This window comes from Pempheris klunzingeri, chromosome 1 (assembly GCF_042242105.1).
Source record: "Pempheris klunzingeri isolate RE-2024b chromosome 1, fPemKlu1.hap1, whole genome shotgun sequence".
NCBI lineage: Eukaryota > Metazoa > Chordata > Actinopteri > Acropomatiformes > Pempheridae > Pempheris > Pempheris klunzingeri.
This window is the reverse complement of record NC_092012.1, coordinates 18,160,536-18,182,048: the sequence shown is the minus strand read 5'-3', so window position 1 is coordinate 18,182,048 and position 21,513 is coordinate 18,160,536. Positions and strand designations below refer to the sequence as shown.

At 41.3% G+C, this 21,513-nt stretch overlaps 2 protein-coding genes across 2 annotated transcripts in view; one reads left to right on the top strand and one right to left on the bottom strand.

The window, feature by feature from the left end:
• Positions 1-1,506: 1,506 nt before the first annotated feature.
• Positions 1,507-12,635, bottom strand: cstf3 (cleavage stimulation factor, 3' pre-RNA, subunit 3). Its single transcript, XM_070831297.1, has 20 exons — positions 12,457-12,635; positions 11,700-11,804; positions 11,420-11,515; positions 6,416-6,448; positions 5,487-5,584; positions 5,330-5,396; positions 5,213-5,247; positions 4,998-5,124; positions 4,823-4,900; positions 4,535-4,697; positions 4,267-4,376; positions 4,062-4,178; positions 3,745-3,963; positions 3,560-3,662; positions 3,332-3,401; positions 3,024-3,219; positions 2,748-2,898; positions 2,440-2,534; positions 2,272-2,332; positions 1,507-2,099 (listed from the first exon to the last, which is right to left on the bottom strand). The coding sequence occupies exons 1-20, from the start codon at positions 12,481-12,483 to the stop codon at positions 1,900-1,902; spliced, it is 2,151 nt and encodes a 716-aa protein (XP_070687398.1). The 5' UTR covers positions 12,484-12,635; the 3' UTR covers positions 1,507-1,899.
• A 2,420-nt stretch (positions 12,636-15,055) lies between these two features.
• Positions 15,056-21,513, top strand: part of hipk3b (homeodomain interacting protein kinase 3b) — a 39,611-nt gene continuing 33,153 nt past the window's right edge. Inside the window, exon 1 of the mRNA XM_070832519.1 lies at positions 15,056-15,389. Coding sequence (XP_070688620.1) covers positions 15,317-15,389 — 73 coding nt within the window. The 5' untranslated portion in view covers positions 15,056-15,316. The remainder of the gene's footprint in view (positions 15,390-21,513) is intronic.

Below are 21,513 nucleotides of genomic sequence, written 5' to 3'. Positions count from 1 at the left end.
GAAAACGTTACCCGCGTTTTAATGGCACCTCCAGGGTTCTGCTTTAAAATACGGAAATTGCATCCACATTTCCAGGTAACAAAAGCATTCCCAGACTGGGTTTCAAACCACACAAAATCTTCATTGTATTCTGGCATGTCTAAATAAAATTCACCTGGAGTTGTGTCTAACCTTTTTCATTGCAGGCTTAAAATGTGCATATTCTGTTGAAAAGAGTGACATCTGGTATGTGAGGTTATTTATCCACACAACACAAATAATATTCAGTTTCGAGTTAAGTAGTTCTCTGCGTCCGTTCTTACTTGAGCTTTCTCTGTTAAAAACAAATTCACAATCCCCCTCCTTTCCCAACAGAGTGACATAATTGTGAAATCTAAGGCTGTTTTATGTTACTGACGTTCCCAGTCAAACAAAACATGTGAAACTGTTATTCACTCATACTGTCTGTCTGTAAAATAATTAAAGTAGTCTGGAAGTACTGTGACACAGAGTTCTTTCTCTTTAGGAAAGCTCAGAACTGTTTGTCGTATTCGGTCATTGCTTACATTAACATTTCCAGCCAAAAAACATGCTCTCATCGCAATATCTCGGTAGTCCACTTTAAAATGCAAACAGTCGCTTATCAATTCAAATAAGAAAAGGAGCTGTACTTTCCCTTCAGAAACTGGTTTTTGGTTTCGGTGGCTGACATTAGATTCGCCTTCTGCTCTAAAGAAAATCAAAGAACTCTTAATATGCCTTGACTGTTCTCTTGCTGTAATCAGCGACTTGAAATTGACAACTAACAGGAAAATGAGCAAGACACAAAACCCATTTTCTTTGCTTGATTGAAGCTCTACTTGAACACTTAGAGGGAAACAAATTATTCTCCAGCGTTTATCATTCAGAAGTTATTTTAGTTTCTAAGAGCAATTGGCAGAGTTTGCTAAAAGCAGAAACCAGCGTTCATTATGTGGCAGTAGGGACGTATTCTGCAGAAACTGCTTTATGCCACAGTGCTACCTGTGAATAGGCTCCAGGCTGATACTAGCTGCCACGTGCTCAGAACAAAGGCTGTGCTGGACAGACAAATAATGATGTAATCAGATCCAATGTGAAAATAAGCAGCTGGTCTACATTGAAAAATGCTCACTGTTGTCACAACTAATGCACTGTCTTGATACAATGACTGCAGGTCAAAATAATTTAAGCCCAAAGGCTTAAATGAACATTTTTAATTTGGATTTTCAATGTTAAACTAGAGTTAAAATACAAATAGCCACAAATGAGAAGTTTTAAGTTGGGAAAAAAACCCCAAATAAAGCCATGTGGCACTCATGTAGTTTGGGTCAATCTAGGCCAATGAACTGCTGCTGCTCTCCACAGAAGGCCTCTGGTTATTTGAACATTTGAGATCCGTTGCAGCTGTATGCTGCCCCTTAGTGGTGAGGCCCAGGACGGCTGCGCTCAATGAGAAGTCTTGGGGAAAAAATTAATCAGTGAAGTCAAATAAAAAGGCAAATCTGGTTGAATTTGTTTCCACTTTTATTGAAAGGAATTGTTTTTCCTCCAGTTATCTAAAAAAAAAAAAAAAAAAAAAAGCCATCACTGGAACATCACAAGGCCAAAACAGAGCTGTGTGCCAAAATCAATGGTTGAATTAAAAATTTTGTACAGTATAATGGTCAGTCTTTAAAAATAAAAACTGTTAACGAAAAGGAAAGCCACAAGAACACTCAGGTGTGCATACTGTATGCTTGTCTGTGTGAGTGTGTGTGTGCATGTGTATGTCTTCTGTACAGAGATCAACGGATGTATAATCTGTCAGACGCACTCGAACATGTGGACGTGTACGTTTACCGCACGGCACCACCTGTTAAGATTACATTCTCGTAGGGTTCAGTGTGTGTTATAGTTAGTTTATCGAATCCTCTTCTGTTGGCGTGAACGGTAGATGTCATGTATGGGCGGAGCCACAGCTCCTTTGTCATCCTCCTCATCGGAGTCTGCATTAGGCCTCTTGAGTGACTTGGCAGTGGCATGGTTCTCCATGGATCCATTGCCCTCCCCTCCTGCATCGGGCTGTCTACCAGTGATCAGTTCTACAGCAGCATCAACAGCTGGAGAGACAGAAAATACATCAGTAAACGTGGAAGACATGGGGATGAAGAACATTTTGACACACTATAACACACCATTTGATCATAGGGTGACTGACCAACTGTCTGACTGACATTTTCTAAAAATAGACATTGTCTGGATTCATTTAAAGATCTGACAACTGCGACTTACTCTCAGGAAGTGTGCATCTCCTGAAACTTTCCATGAGCTCATCCACTTGAACAAAGGGACCCTGCAGCGAGACACAACCAGACACTCTTTGCATTGTGGTAGGGGAAAAAGTCTTTACTTCATTACCAGTAAATATGAGCTTAATGCTATTAAGCTGTTGCTACTCACAGTGAAGCACGTAGGCGGAGGGAGCAGCTTCATTAGGACAACAGCAGCTGGTGGGACTGGGAAAACTCCACCAGGGACAGGGTGTAGACCTGGAGCTGTGGAGAGGAAGAGGCTACGTCAAAGATGGATCCTTTTATCCATCAGGTACATGTACAAGAGACAGTGGTGCAGAGAGATGGCAACAACACATCTGCATATCTTTTGTTATTATATATATTATATTATCATATATGTATATTATATATGGATAATTCTTAGACTGAGCTGAGTGAAGATGTAAGGACTGCTTAGTGCTGAGGACTACGTACGGGCAAGGTGACGTGGCTGGAAGGGGATCATCTGATTGGTGTCAGGTTTGGGGTACTCGGGTTTGCGGTCAGCTTCATCCTTTAGTGTTGGTGCAGACGGCGTCACCACGGTCTCAGGGAGCAGTGCTGCCAGTTTGGCACGAGAAACATCCTACAAACACAGTTTAAATATATTTGTTAAAAGAAACAGCCTGTGTGTGTGTGTGTGTGTGTGTGTGTGTGTGTGTATGTGATTTGGCACCAGGACACGTCATTTATAAATGGCCGCATACACACCTTGTATCCAAGGGCTTTGAGTTCACTTGTAGAGCAGGGGTACAGGTCCATGAACTTGTATCTGTCTACAAGCAAGGCTGTTTCTTTGCCCTCATACTCGTCCTTGAAGGCCGTGAATCGCCTGCGTTCCACTTTCAGAATACTGGCCAGGTCTCCTATGTTGCTCTCAAAAGCCAGGAACCGAGCCCAGATCTCACTGAAGAATGAAAAAAAAAAAGAAGAAGCACAAATCAGCAAACATGATCGGAGATAGCGGCGATTAAATAATTTACACACGCGCACAGAACTTAATCAGTACTTGACATTACCCAGACTTTTCTGGTGACAAGCTTCCTGAGGTGAGGACACGCTCAAACAGAACTCTGGTGTTGTTGTCCTCTGGAGAGGAAAATGAGACGGAACAGTTACTCATTCATCTTCTAGTATATTGACAATCATGGAGCAGCTGACAGCCTCCTCACCACCAGCAACAACATCGAGACAACTTCTCTTACATTAATGGATTAGCAGTACAGAACATATTTCCTAAAACCTACCATTGAGATGTGAGAGGTAATCGATGTATGCCAGTATGTACTCTGGAATGTCGCCATATTTCTTCAAACCAAGCTCAAAAATCTTGAAGGCCACTGATTTATCCTATGGAGAAAGATGCACAGAATTTAGTAAAAAAACGTGACTTTACCGACCACATGCTAAACGTGTGATGGCGTGTGCTTACCTTGCTGCAGTAGTACTCCATCAGTGCCGCCGTCACATACACATGGTGACGTGTGCGTAGATCCTCTCTGGCCTTTTTGAAGATGGTGCGACCCGATTTGATGCCCTCTGCCCTCCTGGCAAACTTCATGTACTGAATGTAGACCAGCGTCGGGTCGATGTCCTCAATGGCCAGCAGCTTGTTGTAGATGCTGTGGACCTTCTCGTACTTCATGCGACTCTGCGAGGAAAGCAGAACATGTACACTGATGAGTCCCCCTGTGTCTCCTGCTGCTGCTGCTGCTGCTGTGTCTGTTCAGTAAGCAGCTGGACACTCACCTCTTCATAGTCAGCAAACGAAAAGTATAGCAGCATGTTCTTCTTCAGGAGAGTCCCGATGGCACGTTCATAGATGTTAGCTGCCTCGTCGCTGAACAGCTTGGAGTTGTTCATATCCTGAGAGACGGAACCATTTAAAGAATTACAGGAGAGCTTTGAGCTGAAGTTTGACTTCTCTGAGAGTCCGGAAGGTTTTATCTCTTACCCCTTTCTCCGCCAGCAGTTTGCTGGACTGCTCCAGGTACTGTGCTGCCTCATACCATACGTCAGGATGGTGGCCCAGCACCAGCAGGCACTGCTCATAGGCAAACATCACTGCAACACGCAACACAATGCAATTAACTACAGTTCATAAACTATCTGCACCCTTCCCGCAATGCTACAGGAGAAAACCTGTCATACATCACGTATCTCCACTGAGAGGCATAGATTTACTAGTTCTAATACAGACAATACTTCCTGAATATAGTTACCTCTCTTTGTGATGAGTGTCTGGTCTTCTGTGCGTAATGGATTGCTTTTCTCCCACTGGATGTATTTCTTCCACATTTCCACTTGCTGAGCTTCCTGAGGGGAGTTCTGGGGAGGAACTGAGGGTGCATTCCTGTCCAAACCCTTCATCACAGTCTCATACTCCTGGAATCGCACAGTACATACAACAATCGGCAATAGTTTACCGCCTGGCTTCTCAATGTACAGCACAAGAATTCAAAACAGGTCTGTGTCTGTCTTTTCGCACTCTGCGTGGTTCAACGTCTCACCTTTGCCACTCTCCTGGCGTTCATGTAGTCCCTACTTCGATCCTCAATCATCTTTTTGGCCAAGTGTACATTGATTCCCTGGTAAAGAAATAGACAAGTCAGTCTTTAAACAGCTGCATGTGCAAACATATGTAGACAGGCAGATAAAGGCCAGAGGCCTTGGTGGGTCACTCACCTCCTCATATTTACTATAATCTCTCCAGAGCTGCTCAATGTTGATCATGGGGTTCACACAGCCTCTCTGGTACACCCTCCGTACTGCAGTGATCCGTTGGTTCTCTGCGTATGAGCCCACAGCCTCACTAACGAAACGCAGAACAACAACGTCAACATTTATGACTTGGCTAACGCAGTTTATGAAGTCTCAGAGCATTACGGAAGAACACTTACACTCCTTTGAGGAAGTTGATGTAGTCCACCCAAATCTGATTGAGGAAAGAATAGCTATTAGGTGACAGTAGTTGACAGAAACCCATGCACACCGGCACAAATAAATGATCTGTGTACCTGATAGGACATGATTTCCATGCCAATTTTATCCAGGGCAAAGTCATACGCCTGGGCCATCTTCTCTCTAGGGATAAGAAAATGTCAAAAAATGTGTATTTCCCGGTACGACAGTATGTCAGCAAAGTTAACCCCACTGTGCAGCACATTCTCTTACTTGTAGCTGGGCAGCTTCCCTTTGGTCTCTCGCACGTATGAGAGGTAGCATTTCCACAGGTCGATGTGCAAAACTTTCATTAGGCATCTCTGAAACAGCTACACGTGCAAAAATACAGAAAAATAAAATAACCAGAATGGAGACACAAATACATATTTTATATGTGCTGTACACATTCAACAAGACAACCAGCCCCATCTGCAGTGTTCCATTGATCTGGTTTTACAAAGCCATGTTCAAACTAGCATGAAGATTATTGGTGGCATATCCCATGTAGGAGGATTACCGACGCTCAGAGGAAAACCCAGAAAAGCGGTTTTACTTCAGCCATATGCCAGATTTGGGGAGGGTTCCAGGTTTTACACAGCACAGTTATGCAGTGCACTTCACTTATTCTGCTTCATTAGACAGACCTCAGATGTGGCCTACTTTTCAGTCTGCTCCTCCAAACTCAAATGAGCACACCGCAGTTTTGAAGCTCGTTTGAGGGATACAAATGTCTTGAGGTGTTGACATGACTGAAAAACTGAACAGGATACGCTCACATCATTTATTAGGAGGGGAAACCCAGTGAGAAACAACACATCTATATCCCACACCAATGCAGAGGCAACAGTAGTACCAAAATAATGGTCACATGCTTCCACTTCTAAGGACTTCCATTTATTTTCTAAGAAGACATTTTCTCCCATAAACGCACTTTGCTATTGTTGGGAGCAAAATGACACATCTCTCACATTTGTGTTTTAGATGCTTTGTAATACAACGATGATTTTAATGGACACTGTAATCATGTGTGTGCACCTTCTACTGCAAATCACAAAAATCGTGACAGTATAAAAGAGCTAGACAAACTAGAAAACAATCAAACCCACCCAGGTATCAAAATGACACACTAGTCAGCTGTCATGAGTGTGATGGACACTTACCTTTTCTACTTTGTCATAGTTTTTAGCCTTGATCTGCAAATAAGAGTGTAAATGCAACGTTAATTCAAAGGTCTACTCTAATTTAACGGCTTACAGGAAACATGCATTCATGCAAATGTGACCTCTCACACACACACACACACACACACACACACACGGGACTCTACAGATCAACAAAGTGAAATTCACACAAGAATGACAATTCACTTTCAAATAAAGGGGTTTATTTTCTTTTTAGATTGTGCCACATGACCCAGAAAAAAAAACACCAGGGACCATGTGTTACAGAAAAAACACTAATCTTAAGGAAAATGCTGAAAAAGTGCTCCAACTTTGACAGATACAGTATTTGGCATGTTGAGCATCTCTTCCTGTCATAGCCTTAGGTGTTCTCTGGGTAAACACTGTTGCAGCAGGGAATTGTATCTGGCCTACTGCCGCTGAGTTGAAGCAGCAGTCACACAGCACCTCCGATACAGACGGGGGGGGGGTTGTTGCCTCTGTAGTATTAAGACCCCAGGCCCACATGGGTAGACCTATCCTTTTCCACTGTGTTCACATTAATGTGCTCTACAAGGTCGGAAAAACTGAATTAAACTAGTCTTGGTGTGATATAAAATGTCTCCACGAGACCGAGAAAGAACAGTGACCTGCTGTTAGACCACTGTTTTGCTGGGGTTTTGATGAATACAAAATTAGAGTGAAACTGTTGAATAAATGATTAAAAACATGATGGCATAATTGTGTTGGTATTTATGCAACACTAACGACTCAATTCCACCCTATGAACTTGATTGAGTGACATGCTGTGACTAAATCTAAACATACATTTATGTGGGGGCGTCCTGTGGCTTGTTAAATGAGATGTATTCCATATACTGTGACTGCAATGTTCCTGTTACAATCCCCTCTCTCCCCCCTGGTGTCCTGTCCACTCAACTGTCCACTAATGATAAATGGCCCAAAAACATACATTTATCTGCATCTACATTGGTACGTACAAAGCAACGTTTAACAACTCGCCTTTTTTTTTTTTTTTTTTAATCCTTTAGTTAATTTATGCAATTAAAAAGTGCAAAAATTAATCTGCTGTACAACACACACAAAGAAACAACTTTCAAATTTGGTACAACTTCTACACTGGATCCCTACAACAGCATATTTTCTAAGAAATTAATTTCCTAAAGCTCGATCGTTGTAAAACAGTGCAGTAAGCGCCAAATACAGTTCAGACTACCTTTAGGGTAACATCCCAAAAAAACAAAAAGACTGACCTACATTCTAGGCACTGAAAAAGCACATCTGACACATTAAGCTTCCCCTTCATTAAAAAACATAAAAAGCAACAGTGAATATCTAGTAAGAGAGAGACAAGAGGTGTGGTGTTTAGGGAGAGCATCTACTGATGAAAATGTTTATTTTTAACCAAGAAATCAGTTAATTCACATGCAAAATCTAATATAATGCCACCGATATGGATATGTTAGGCATATGTATGTCAGGCTTTCTTGGAATAACCAACATTGGGCATGACTAAAAGATTTTCTAAACCTCTCAAGTTGTAAAATATATGTTAGCCTTTGCAACTGATGAAAAAGATCAGTTAGATAATGCATATGAGCAGGACTACACTGATGGTGTAATATGGCGTGTGGATGGTTACAGATCTTTCTAGATGCTGCTGCTGGAGGGGAATGTTTACTACGAAGCGACCGACTGCTTTACGGTTGAGTCTTTTGTGCCTGGTTACATAACAGCCGCATAAACAACAAACTTGACTTGCCAGAGCACTGCCAAAAGATGTACAACACACCGATATAATTCCTGAAGCACACATGGACTTACAAAGAGGGGCAGGTAGGAGCCATGATTGCCATAATGAATCACGACGTCGCTATTTGTTCCCTTGACCTCAACTCGATTTCTTAAAAACATAGCGGAAACAATACTGTAACCAAATTGTGATGAAGTCTGATCACACTGAATACAGTCATCCAGTTGTGTAAGGTCTACCGCCCAGTAAAAGCACAGCACTGACTGATGTCAATATCTTTCTACTTTCTACAGTTACCAAGTGTGTAACTGTGCTCTGGTTCTACAATCCAGCGGTGAATACACTGAAACTCCACAGAGTTTGGTTACCGCTTTTAGATAATTTATGCAGCAGGAATTAGAGTAGACTCTAAGCTGATTTTGGCTACACAGGGTTATTTATTAGTCCATGCTGGTTTCTCCCTCAAGATAAACAATACATTTCCTCACTGCTCATGCTGTAACCTTTAAAAATGATTAGAGGATTTGAAAAAAGCACGACAAAAAGTATCCTGAAATAGTCTCAAAGACTGACTGACTGACTGACTGGGGAAGCTGGCCTCAATATGCCCTTCTCACACTCCGCATGTGACATCTTCACCACATTTTCAAACCAAAGGTTTGAAAAGTATAACTCAAAGATAAACTGCAGCATCGTGCCAGACAACGCTGGCTGACAAACTTCACTCATGGGCACATTTTCTTCACTGGGCATTAAGGTGAATGCAGTGTGTGAAGTGCTCTGATTGAGCTGGACTCTCTGAAAGAGGGAATAACACAGATGTGAACAATGGTGTGCAAATTTTACAAATGAGGTCTATGTAAAATCTCCAGAGAAGCAGACTCTCACACAAGCACAGGGGTACACTACTGCATACGCTTTAGTGAAAATGCTTTGTATTCAATGGCAAAAAAAAGAGCAAAATAAGTTGGCTTTTCGGGCCATGAGGGTTTCCTAATTGGGTTAGTGAATTAATAGTTTTAACCTACATGTAGTTCTAATTAAGGGCAGAAAACAGCTCATCCATATACTTACCAAATAAGGTAGGTGTCTTTATGCTATGATTTGAGTTGTAAATGACTACACTATAGTGCCAACACATGCTTTGGGTTACAACTAATTTTAGGACTGTCTGCTTTCACTTCTAAAAAAAGAAAAACGTCGTGTTAATTCAAATGTCCAGTCTCTTGTTTTGGCAAACAGAAACCTCTATGCAAATATGCCAAAGTAGTACCTCCAGCTGACTTGTGGTTTGGAGTTTAGTGGGGAGAACAATTAATACAAACTACAAGTATTTCTTCATTTTATCTTAAGGGGCTCTTCTTTGTGCTTACTTCCCCCTTGTGTTTCTATTCTATCAAAAGCGTAACCTGAGTATTTCTATTTGGTGGAGACCTAAAAACTATTTAAAAAAAAAAACAACCCACTGGCCATAAAGTCTAAATTCAGTCACAACTTCTCAGATTCACATCAATACATTAGCCTAATCCCCAACAATAAAATGTTAAAACCATAAACAGTAGGACATTAGCCCAATTACTTTTTCTTTCATTTTGTTGCTCACTTAGTTGTTCACATTAACATTATAAATAAACTGGGTGAAAATATCTAATATGGTCAGAACATGTTCTTCCTATAAATGCACTCTTCAGTTTAACTTTAGGTAATTGTCCATCTGCCAACAATCACAGTCAAAAGCTAAGTCTGTACAAACTTTTAAACATTTAAAATCTAAATCCAATTACTCTGTTGGGGGATATTGTGCATATTTTGATTTTAAAATATATATCAGCAGCAATAAGCAGCTTGTTTAAAACTAATCAATGTATTGAATCTAAGTCACCTTTCAGAAAAATGTACTTGAATCTGAAGCTTCAGTGACGTTAACATGTTTTACTCCAATTCCTTCTATCTGATCCCCCCTCTTGAGGACCACACATTAAACGTCTCTATCAGCTGTACTATCTGCTCTGGCATTTTTATGTTGTTGCTGCCTGTCAGTAATGTGGAGACTGATACAAGTAGAGTTAGCGCCATCTATGGGCTACAGTGAATTATTTCAAAAGGACTATTCCTGAGGAGCATAGTCCATCTAGAAAAGGCACCAACGTGTTCTTTTGCCAAACGTCCGATTGATGAAATATCACACCTGGCCTTTTGTTGCACTGGGGTTTTACTAGTAGATGAAGACTGAGGTTGAGGGTATAGGTGGGGGTAGCTCAGCCTAGGGGAGCAGCCCCACAACAACAAACCACAACATACAGCAACAGTCAACTGATAGCAAAGAGGTAATCATTTGCCAGAACTACATGCTGGACTTTAACCTAGAAGCTAAATTGTCATGGTTTATAATACTGTGGAACTTTGTGTAAGCAATGCGTTTAACTCCAATTGCAATAGTCATCTGCAGGGGTGGAGGGCATCAGAAAATGCACTTCACTAGGTTAGCAAACATGATTATGTGTGAGGGAAAAATGAATCACCCCATCAGTAGCTAACTGTATAACAGCAAAGCATGTTGACGGCATCAAGACAAATGGATCACTGGTCATATATTCGGGAGGAATGGGGAGAAATGTCTCAAGGAAAGAATGGGTCACACAATCAAAATATTTGTTTATAAAATTACCCGAAAGAAATGACACAGGAGGCAATAAATTGACACGACAAGTGAATAAAAGGCTAATGCACTCCAATACCATTAAAATAGTTTTAATACTGTTGCAGACCAAACATGCAACAATTGCACTTTACCCCATTTAAATATGACGCAGAGAATCTGTATTTCTAAATCCTGGGAACATAAGAATTTTCTGAAAAAGAAATGGTTAGAGCTAATTTCCCCTTTGTTTGTGTTTAAAGGCACAATTATTAATGAGTCCAGCTAGAGCCTGACAAATTAAAAGTCCATCATTATGTAGGATATTCTTGGTCAGGTGGATGCTTTCAACCATAAAAATGTCTTTATTCATTACCCTTAACCATGGATAATAAACTTGGGATGAAGACTGTATAGGTTTGAGCTGAGGATTGCAAACAACGTAGCCAGGCCCATTGATACAAAACAAAAATTGTGACTTTAAACGTCAGAGAAGTAGGAGACATTTTGTTTGTGTGAAAATCACATTGTTGATCATGTTAGAAAAATTCCCAGCCATGCACACTAAAGGAAAAAAAAGAGAAATTTTAACCTCTGCTTCAATGAATAGTTTCCAGAATCTGCCAGAACTTGGGAACTGCGTGACAAGTCGCTCATATGTCCTCCTTGCTTTATCTATGGGTTGGTTCTAAAGGAGGAGAATGCATTTACATTCCACACCATTTAACATAAGAAGAAACAATCGTGAAGGGGGAGGGAGGAAAGATTAAAGTGCTTTGTATTATAACAGTCTACAACCCTTAACCCACTATCCCGCCCGCCAGTACTCCCAGTTTGCTTAACCCCAGGAATGCAACTCTGTGTCACTAAACCTGTGCTTCTCGAATCAGAATGCTCCAAGCGTCAAGGTCATATGGGTTTTCTTCCAACTTCTTCTCTGCCTTCTTCACCTTCTCTGGGATGTACTCTGCCGCTGCCTGCAAGACAACACAGGGCACAGGACAAAAGGGTTATGCTGCAGAAAAGACACTGTGGTGGCGACTGTAAGGGGCCCGTGGCGGGAGAGGGCCAACATAACGCAAGCTACAGGCTCAGCATGGTGAAATGGGTTAAATATTGATTAATGGGGCGCTGAATACATGGCTCCTCCTCTGCAGTATGGGGTAAAACTATCGGCCTTCCGGCTAATAGATAGGAAAAGCAAGTTACAAAGACCGTCTTAAGCACTACGTTAACTACCTCGGGGGAATACATCGTCGTGAAAAGTGGAGGCAGTAAAGTTAACTAACTAGAAATGATAATACGTTAATATAGATTCAACTTAGAGGTGATGTTAAGTTAGCTTAACGCGTAAACGCTGGACAAGTAACGTTAGCGTCGATGCTAGCTACAGCTAGCCAAGTCAAAGCGGCGCACGACATGCTAAACTTACAACAAACACGTTAAAGTCAAAAACAGCCTGCATAATTGTGTAATACTAGCTAGTACTGCCGCGTAAGAGGTCATAAATACAGCGCATATGCTGCACCAGAGCTCACATTATCGAAGAATAACACCCATGCTAAAGTATGCTAGTTTCAGTGAGGGCTAGCTTGCCCCTCCGCAGAGCTGCATGTAACAGTTAGCTACCTGGTCGGCTGCTCCCTCGGCGGACATGGCTGGAAGAGCAATCTAGGTTAGAAACGTTACACCACTCGGATTGACGCTTCAATAAGAACGTGATGGCAACTTTAAAAAAACGTCTAAGTAATTGGCATAGCTTCAAAAGGGTCGATCACATTGCCATCGAGCAACTAACTGCTCAATGGCTGGCCAGTACCTCAAAATGGCGTGAAAACTGTGTTCCGCTCCGCCAGCAGCAGCGACAACAACACTTCCGGCTCTAGCCCTTCAAAATAAAACAGCAATCTCCCAATGTGACTAAAACATGTTCATGTGTGTGCTGTCACTGTGCAAATTCCATGCTGCAATGCGATACAATATATCCTCATAATAACTAGTGTAACCAGAAGGAAACAGATATAGATTCTATGTGTTGAGGGTTACACTTTTGCATTTGACTGGAATAAGACTGAGACTCTTAGAAATGGGGATTTTTTTTTAATTATGGGGAGTAGGATGTGCCTTTTGCATTTCATTAGATTATAATATATACATGTATAATGTGTAAACATACACGTGCTGTGTAGAATAATTGCGTCTACCTATAGTGTGTATATGTTAAGCATGACAAGCACGTGCATTCAGATGACTCATACGCAACTGCAAACCAAGTTTTCTAAGTGTGGCCCATAGGCGGCTTCTCGCAGTGGCCTTCAGACAAATACAGACCTTTATATTCCTCTATCGTCTGATTTGATGAACCTCAAGCCATTTGTATGCAGGACTGGTCACTATTTTGTTACGGTGACTAAGATCTCAAAAATACCTCTCAGCCATAACACAACAAAAGCCCGTTTTGTCCTGCACACTGCTGATCGCCTTGCTTGGCAGAAGGGGGAGACAAATGACAGCCACCGTGAGCGCCAACAACCCCGAACAGACCAGAGCAGAAGACCGCAGAGCAGCTTCCTCACCACCCACAGAGAAGAACACTTGTGTATTATCACCCAGAGGATCCTCCAGTAGCTGGATCATATGAGCTGGATTAATGACACTGACTAAACATCAGATGTTTTTACAGCATCAGGAGCCTGACTGTGATTGAGTCTTGGTGGAGCAAACATTTGTGGAGAAGGGAAAAAAGAGAAAATCTAAGGTTTTTCAGTTAAATTTGAGAAAATCATGGCTTAACGATATAGTCGGATGGTGTGACATTAGTGTGCTTTTGAAGGATACTGTTAATGATGTCACAGTGATGAAATATATGTTTGTCTAGTAAACTATGCACAACTGACAGTGACAAAACTGGGTAGGCCAACACATCCGGGCTCCCCAAGAAGCACTCTGCTGTCTTCCATGAGAAGCTAAAGGAACGTAGACCTGTGGGCTACTCTGCTTCCCCCTTTAAAACCCCAGCTGTGTTTACTCATGATGCAGCAGGTTAGACAATAGGTGTTCACACCTGTTTTCCAGCTGACTGGGCCTGGTGGTTTGTTGTCTGTAATTGGAGTGGGGGCTGGGGAGGACTGGAGAAGACAAATGCCTTTTGGTGGATTAAATTACAGCTGGTCCTCTCAGACACTGGGGGCTTATGAGCAGCTTACTTTGTCAGCTGGGTGCCTCCTGACTGTCTGAGCAGCAGACGTTGGCTTGTCCTCCCCCACTAATTTCCTCAAGAACACTCTGCTGTTAGCACTTTGTAACACGAGGAATGATTATTAGTTATTATCATATTCTTCCACTGGCATTTTCAAAGATCAGATATGGGGCAAAAGTCAGAAACTGATCAGAGGTTTATTAGATTTTTGCTCACCTTTCAGCAACCACTTAGCCACACTTATCATTAGAAGCTATTTTAAAATATGCATGCCTGTAAAATATAGTAACAAATCAGCTGATCCCTAACCACTAATTGTTATCACCCATAAAACCTTCTCAACCTCATATTCAAATGCAGAACTTTCAGGTCATTACGGAGAATAACTGGAGGTTGTGATCGTCTTATTATCAATGTTTTTTTTAAAATCAACTTGCAGGTTTGACTTATAGCCTATACCTCTAACTTAGATATGTTTTATTTACAAGTCAAAAGCACATTGTAACCCATCTGATGACAGCGACACTAACTAACACCAAGTATCCACAGTCTAAATGATGTATTGTGTTGCTTAATCTAATTTTACATGTCAAACATTGTCAAATATAAATTAAAGCACACTGTTTATAGCGTACATTGTACGAATACTTTCACATCCACTGAATATAACCTGTTACTTTAATCACTCCACTATTATTCCAGTGCCTTTGCTTGTACCATTGTATTATTGTGTTCTTGTTTGCAATATTCACATTTGTTCTACATATACTTGTAATATAGAATTATATTTGTGCAGAGCCAGCTTTATCGTCCTGACACTGAGATCAACGAAATAAACAAGGCAGATTCCTTTTGTGTGCACGCCTTTGGTCAGTAAAGCTGACTGTGACATGAGCACCCTCCCACCCTCCCTCCCTCTCTCCCTCCACCAGGCTTTGTGAACGTGTGCGCTCGCCGATCGATTGCTCAGGTCTGCCCGATGCCGTCAGTTCACAAACATTTGCTTGCAGTTGCTGGAGAAAAGGGACATGTTAGAGGGTGGCGAGGCCGAGGAACCGCACGTCTAGACTGGGCTACGGACACCCTTTCAGAGATGGGCTACTTCGCCCAAAGAGGACGGAGACGAATTTGAAGTGTGTAGCTACAACCCGGGCTCGTCGTGGTGTGCCTGGACGCTCATATGCAGGAGTTATTTAATGTTTAAAATGTGGGAGATGGTGTCGTTACCGAGAGCGAGCTCTCCCTTCCTGTCGTCTAGGACAAGATGGCAGCAATGCAGGCGAACTGTGCATGGTATGGATTCATAAGTCCATAACATGTTCAGAGAAGCCCTGGATTATACTTATAGTGACTCTATGTGAAGGTAAGTGTTGCAGAGAAGGCTGCCGGTGGTGACATTTTCCTAATTTAACAATTGAAACGATACTAAATGTGACGTAATACAAAGTCATAATAACTTAGCCCCAAACTTAGCTAGCGAGCTTCTGGCTGTAGAAGATGTCAATATTAGCCTCGTACTCAGCCAGCCCTGTCAGCACTTTGAGGTAAATAATTTATTAGAGTTAATTAATTTATTAGTGAATTATTTTTTTATTATCCTGCCAACTAGCCACAGCAAACGACGTTGCTGGTAATCATGGACGTGACTGTCCTCTCCAGTGTTGTCACAGCGACCAGTTGATGTTTTTCAGCATGTTGCTCAGATCATCAGCTGTGTTCACTAACATGGCGTTTAGTTCGTCGGTTCTTCTACGATAAACCTGCCCTAAAAGGACCGAGCCATTTCACTTGTGAGTGCGGTGTTACTGCTCTTGTGTTAGCTAACACCGGGCTCCCTAAGTGACTCAGTTAACACAGCAAAAACACTGCGAGGTGCTCGGTTAATATTAACTCCAACCTCTCGATCAGTCATGGCTAACAAAACCCAGAATTTACAGATTCGTACATGTTGGATTCAAGATGTCTGCTAATGTCACCGTTTACTTAAAAACTGTTCAGTAAACGCACTTGTTAAACAGCGTTTGGGGACCTCAGTGTGTCTCCTGGATTTATATGAAAACTGCGTGCTAAATCAAGCTAGCTGATTCTCTTAAAGTTTGGAAAACCGCCCCAGGCTTTATCCTGGTTAAATGTCAAGTCGAGTATTTTTGTCATTGTGGCCGATTTCCCGTTCAGAGGCTTAAGTTGTAGTCGTGGATCACAACTTCCCTCACTTGTCATCTCATCCTTAGTCAGCGTAGCAGGTATGAACCCACAGGGGAAAACAAGAGGCATAAAGGATTAATGTTAATCATGCTATCTTAAACATGGCTGTTATCTACTTGGTGTTTTACTATAATGAAGGTGATTGTTTTGTATTCATGAGATGGGGAATGACAGCACAGCTCCTATATGAAATTTCACCACCACCAAACTAAAAGTATATTATTATTTAATAGCAGGCTGGGTTGTTTGCTCAGCCAGCAATATTTCTATGGCAGGGAGCCATCACTTGGAGTTCCTGTCCCTTCTGAGACTCATGGGGGCTTTTTCTGTTAAATGATGAAACTGGAAGGAGATAGTACGCTGTGGCCTGTACACCTAGAAGTTTATGTACCTCCCCCATCTGTATGATAGCAGCACTTATTCTTTTGTTGTCCTGCAATAAAGGAATAGCATATTGTGTTTTTTTTTTTTCCTAGCTTTTCTGACTTTGGCTCATGCAGACATATGCAGACCTGTTTTGAAGTTACAGTTCTTGTTGCTGGACCAAAGATCACTGTTGTTTTTCCTTGTAATTTGATTGTAGAGAACATTTCTCTAATACGGCTTGAGTACCAATGAGGCTATCTGCTAATGTTTATTCAGATTTGATCCAAATTACTTAATACTGTAAACATCCATTCTTGGGAATAGAGATGAGCTGGTATTCCTATTTCACTGCCAACTCTATCTAAACACATTTATGGTAGTGAGGCTACCACCAGTTACCATCTGTGAATACGATGAACCTTATGAAACAGCACGAGTACACTGGAGCACTGTACTGCTATGTTTGTGTGATTTCCCCTTTGCATACACACTTCTGTCTGCTGTACGTGTGTCACATTCCTCAGATTATCAGTGGCACAAAAGCAAGGTTTGTGGGTGCTAATGATACTTTTACTGCCAGAAGAAATTCAGCACAATGTGGGCAGTAAATAAATGTGTGAAGTGTTTTCCCCAACAGTAATTTATTACTGTTAGGTATTAGTGAGTAATGCTGGTTGTTACGGGGGTGGGGAGGCAGTAGGACGTGGGACCGAGTTGTCATGTGATGTCATGCGATGTCATGCCGCGCGGATCTGCAATGGCGTGGGACAGCTTGTTGTCTGTATTGCCTTGTGGCTGACTTAAACACGGGTTTCTGAGTGATGTCATATTGAGACGTGCGTACAGACTTGAGGCAGTAAACAAAACAGAATGATGGAGAGTGCAATGCCAAGAAGATGTTGCGCGGTAACTTGCATGACTCACAAAAGTGATGGGTAGAAAATGTCCAATATCCCAAGAAGTAAACATCTGCTCCAGCACACAGTACGTAATTACCTTTACGCAGTCAGTGATCTGGTCAGAGGCCTGGATTTTAATAACACAGTAGATGCTTTTGTCTCTAAACTGGTGAGGAAGAAATACTTGTTTAAAGTGAAACAGCTCTCGATGCTTCTGTGTTTTGGGCTGGTTTAATGAGAAGTGTAACAGCTGGAGTGGCTCTATGATCAATGCTTTGCTGATCAATATAAGTGCTTGTGGGGGCGTGTAGTATTTCAGTGTGAGTGACTTGGTGATGGCTGTTAAGAGGCTCTGGAGGTGATAAACTGATGGTTGTGGGAGCAAAATGCATTTATTTCTTATTTTTGAGGTAGAAATAAAAAAAAAAAAATAGACAGCACAAACAGCCAGTGATTGACAGGTGTGTATGTTCTTTTTTATGACTATTCCCTGATGCTGATAAATTGTTTTACTTTTTAATTTCTATATTTAAACATTTGCCTGTTCTTGCCCATAGCCAATATCGGCTACATCTAGCATTTGTTATATGTTATGTTTTCTCACTGTGCCCATTTGAGCTTGATTTTTAAATTTTCATTTACAGCATGTACAAAAGGGTTAATGCTCCAACAGTGGAGTTATATCAACATGTTCCTTGTGCCTACACAATCAGTTTAGGCATTTATAAGATAAGATTGAGTGGAGGTAAATGCTAATTTCGGAAACACAAATGCTCACATTGTGTGCCATGTGAAATCAAATTGTACAAGTAAAATAACTCTTGTGGTCCTTATAAAAATCATTCACCGTCCCCTCAGCACATTAGTCAACTCTGCAGTGTATTGCCTGTAAACAGGAGCTAATCCGGCAAGGAGAATACTTCTAAATGATAGTCATAAGTTCACAGTCGAAATACCATGTGGTCACATGCTTTAGGAAATAGAGGGCCTTTTATCTACTGAGCATAGAAGATCATGTTCACGAGACACAGGAAAAGTACCACAGTGTGTTGTGGGGCTGTGAGTTAAGACAGGCACCACTGTTTAATGCTCAAGGGACAGCAACAGCAGGAACCAGAGAGGGACTTTTGTAGCTGCTTTCATTTCCACTATAACAGTCTGCCGTTGGTATCATCATCTGAGCTCAGCAGAGGCCAAGAAGACCTCGCTGCATAATTTCATAAATAACCAAACATGTTCTGGGTCAAATATAATTAAAAACACGAGCAGCCAAAGTGAGTTTGCTCCTTTAAACCATGAGAAAGCAATATGTCAGAGCGTCTACCCAGTCCCCAGACCCCAACCCTACAACACGTCATACAACCTAGTTTGGCTGAAGCATCCAGAGACCTCAAGAAACACAAAATAAGCATTTAGAAACGTCTCAAGCATACCAAGCAACCATTCTGTGCACAGCACTTATTTTATTGCATGAAAAGCGGTGATACAGTGATGCATGAAGATCTATATATCCGTTAATGCATTTGTAGCTGCATCAAAACATATTTAGCCAGTTTATGAATAAATTATTCAAACTGTTATGTAGTACCATATATAACACAATAATCGCTATTTACTATTTATTTGCTTATATTGCCCAGCAAAATGGATAACTTAATCAATATGCATGTGTATTAATGTTGGCAGTCAACTAGAGAGCAGAGGAACAAAATGCCATTGGATAAAAACTGATAATAAATTGGGTTCATATGTCCTCACCACTTGTTTGTGTCTAAGATAGCCCTGTACATGTAAGGGAGAAGAGGAAGAAGTCTAATACACACTTCCTTTTGCATTATATTCCTCATCCACTCATGAATATTGTGACAACAGTGCAATATGCAGCATTCTGCCTGTTCATTCTAAGAGATACGGTGGAGTAAAATGAAAGAACGATATCTGAGGAACGACAAATAATATTTTGCATGACATTGGGGATGGTGAGTAACAACAAATTAAGTTATACATCCCAAGCTCTGACAAAAATGCTCTGTTTGTACCATTAAAAAAAAAAAAAAAAAAAGCTGTGTGGTAAGACCATGATGATTTGCGAGCAAATGCAAAACCATGAATGTGTGGTCTGAAATGCCTCAAAAACATGAGGGAAAACTTGGGAAAATCCCCGTGGCCACTCAAACATCCACAGCTAACCTTAAAAAGACTATGACGACCATGACTTAAGTTACTGCCTTAGTCAGTAAGTTAGTCAGTGATGGCTCTGGTCACTTTTTCAAGGATTATTGCTTTGCAACACAAATGCTACACAAAGCCTTCCTGTTACACTAGAAGTAAATATCAAGCCGCAGTCAAGTCAGGAATGCGAAACTGCATATTTTTGAGGTCACAGCACATTTCTGATCATTTATGGAGTCATACATGAGCCTGACAGAACTGATTGGGCTAATGCTTATGTTTGATGCTATGCTGCGCTCCAGTAGCATAATAAGATTATAATGACCATTTCAGTAATTTCACTTCACTTGGGACATGATACAATTGTAGTGGGCTATCTCCTGTATTGTATTCACTTGTTTGCTTTTTGTACAGAAAGTGAAGCTACCCTAACAGAACGCACAATGCTAGCTGATGTTATCACCCTAACTGATTTCATGATCATCTGGTGTTTGATAAAAGTGTGAGTGCTTTATGCGTCTGTTTTGATGTGGTGTAGGATGGCAAACATTTAGAGCTCACATGTTCCAGAGTCCAAGCTGCACTGATCACAGCAACACTGTGTTTTGCTTTTATTTGTGGAGTCAAGCCCCATAGCCATGAATAGTTTCTACATGTCCTGAGCGGCAAGGACGTGTGTCTACAGAACACAGGCCTGGTTTGGAGACTTATTGCCTCTCACCTAGGATTGTTACTAAAAGAGAGAAGTTTTTTTGGATAAGCCGTGATGTTGAGGTGCCATATCAAGATGGTTCTCATATTGACTTGACTCTGTCTTTTAAATTGACCGCAGATTAGATTAATGCCTTTTATTTGTTTTTCCCCATTGGGGTAGAAAATGGGGTGGAAAGATTACTTATTTCCCCCCCTCACAACATGTTGTGACTGTCCTCACCTGTCCTCTCACCTATTACTATTGTCTCTGTGTCTTTAGGCACTTCTGTTATGTCAATCAATAGCCTACCATTTGTTCATCACGGACAGCTGTCTAGTGTTTATTTTCTTCACTATTTAATTTTCAGCAGGACTGGGTCAAAAGTTCAACTGTGAGCAATTACTTAGCAGCTCAAGGTTGCTGAGGAGGTTGTACAGCTTTAAAGGTAATGTGATGCCACAAAAGGCGCCTCATGGCTGGCCATGGGAGTATCTAGCTTCAGATGGTAATAATAGCAGCAGCTGCCATTATTTTGGCTTTGAAACAACAAAGGCTGTCTGCTTCACATCCCTCTCAGAATTCATCTGACTATTTATTAATTTATGTTGTTAGGGAAATGAAAGTGGAAGTAGACAACTTATTATGCTTTTAAGCAGAAAGTTAACGTTGATTGCACAGTGTAGTGGTTATAGGGTAATGATACCATCGGCCTTTGGATTGGTTCCCCATAAGCCTTGCTGTCACTTAGCAAATCTGTCTGCTAGGATTGGGTCGGCTTCTGGTTTGCCTGTATGGTCCGGTGTACAAGCTTAACTTGGTTTGTTTTTATGTGCATTGACTGAACCGGCACTTGTGAATATGAGACGTTCTGGCAAATTAAAATTAGCCTGTATTAGCAACCTGTGCAGACATGGCTAAATCCAACTTGTATTACATTAGCATTAAGCGATATGACAACATGATCAACATAATATTATAGCTTTATGCTCTAAACGGAGCCACTAGTGTTCGAATAAATTAACTGACCGTGATCTGTCATGATGAAAGTACAAGTTACCGGACACTGTCTGCCTAGACAGACGGCTAAAAATAAAGATCAGCGGGGTGGACCAGCTGATAACTTTCACTATGACCCTGCTGTTCGCCTCCTG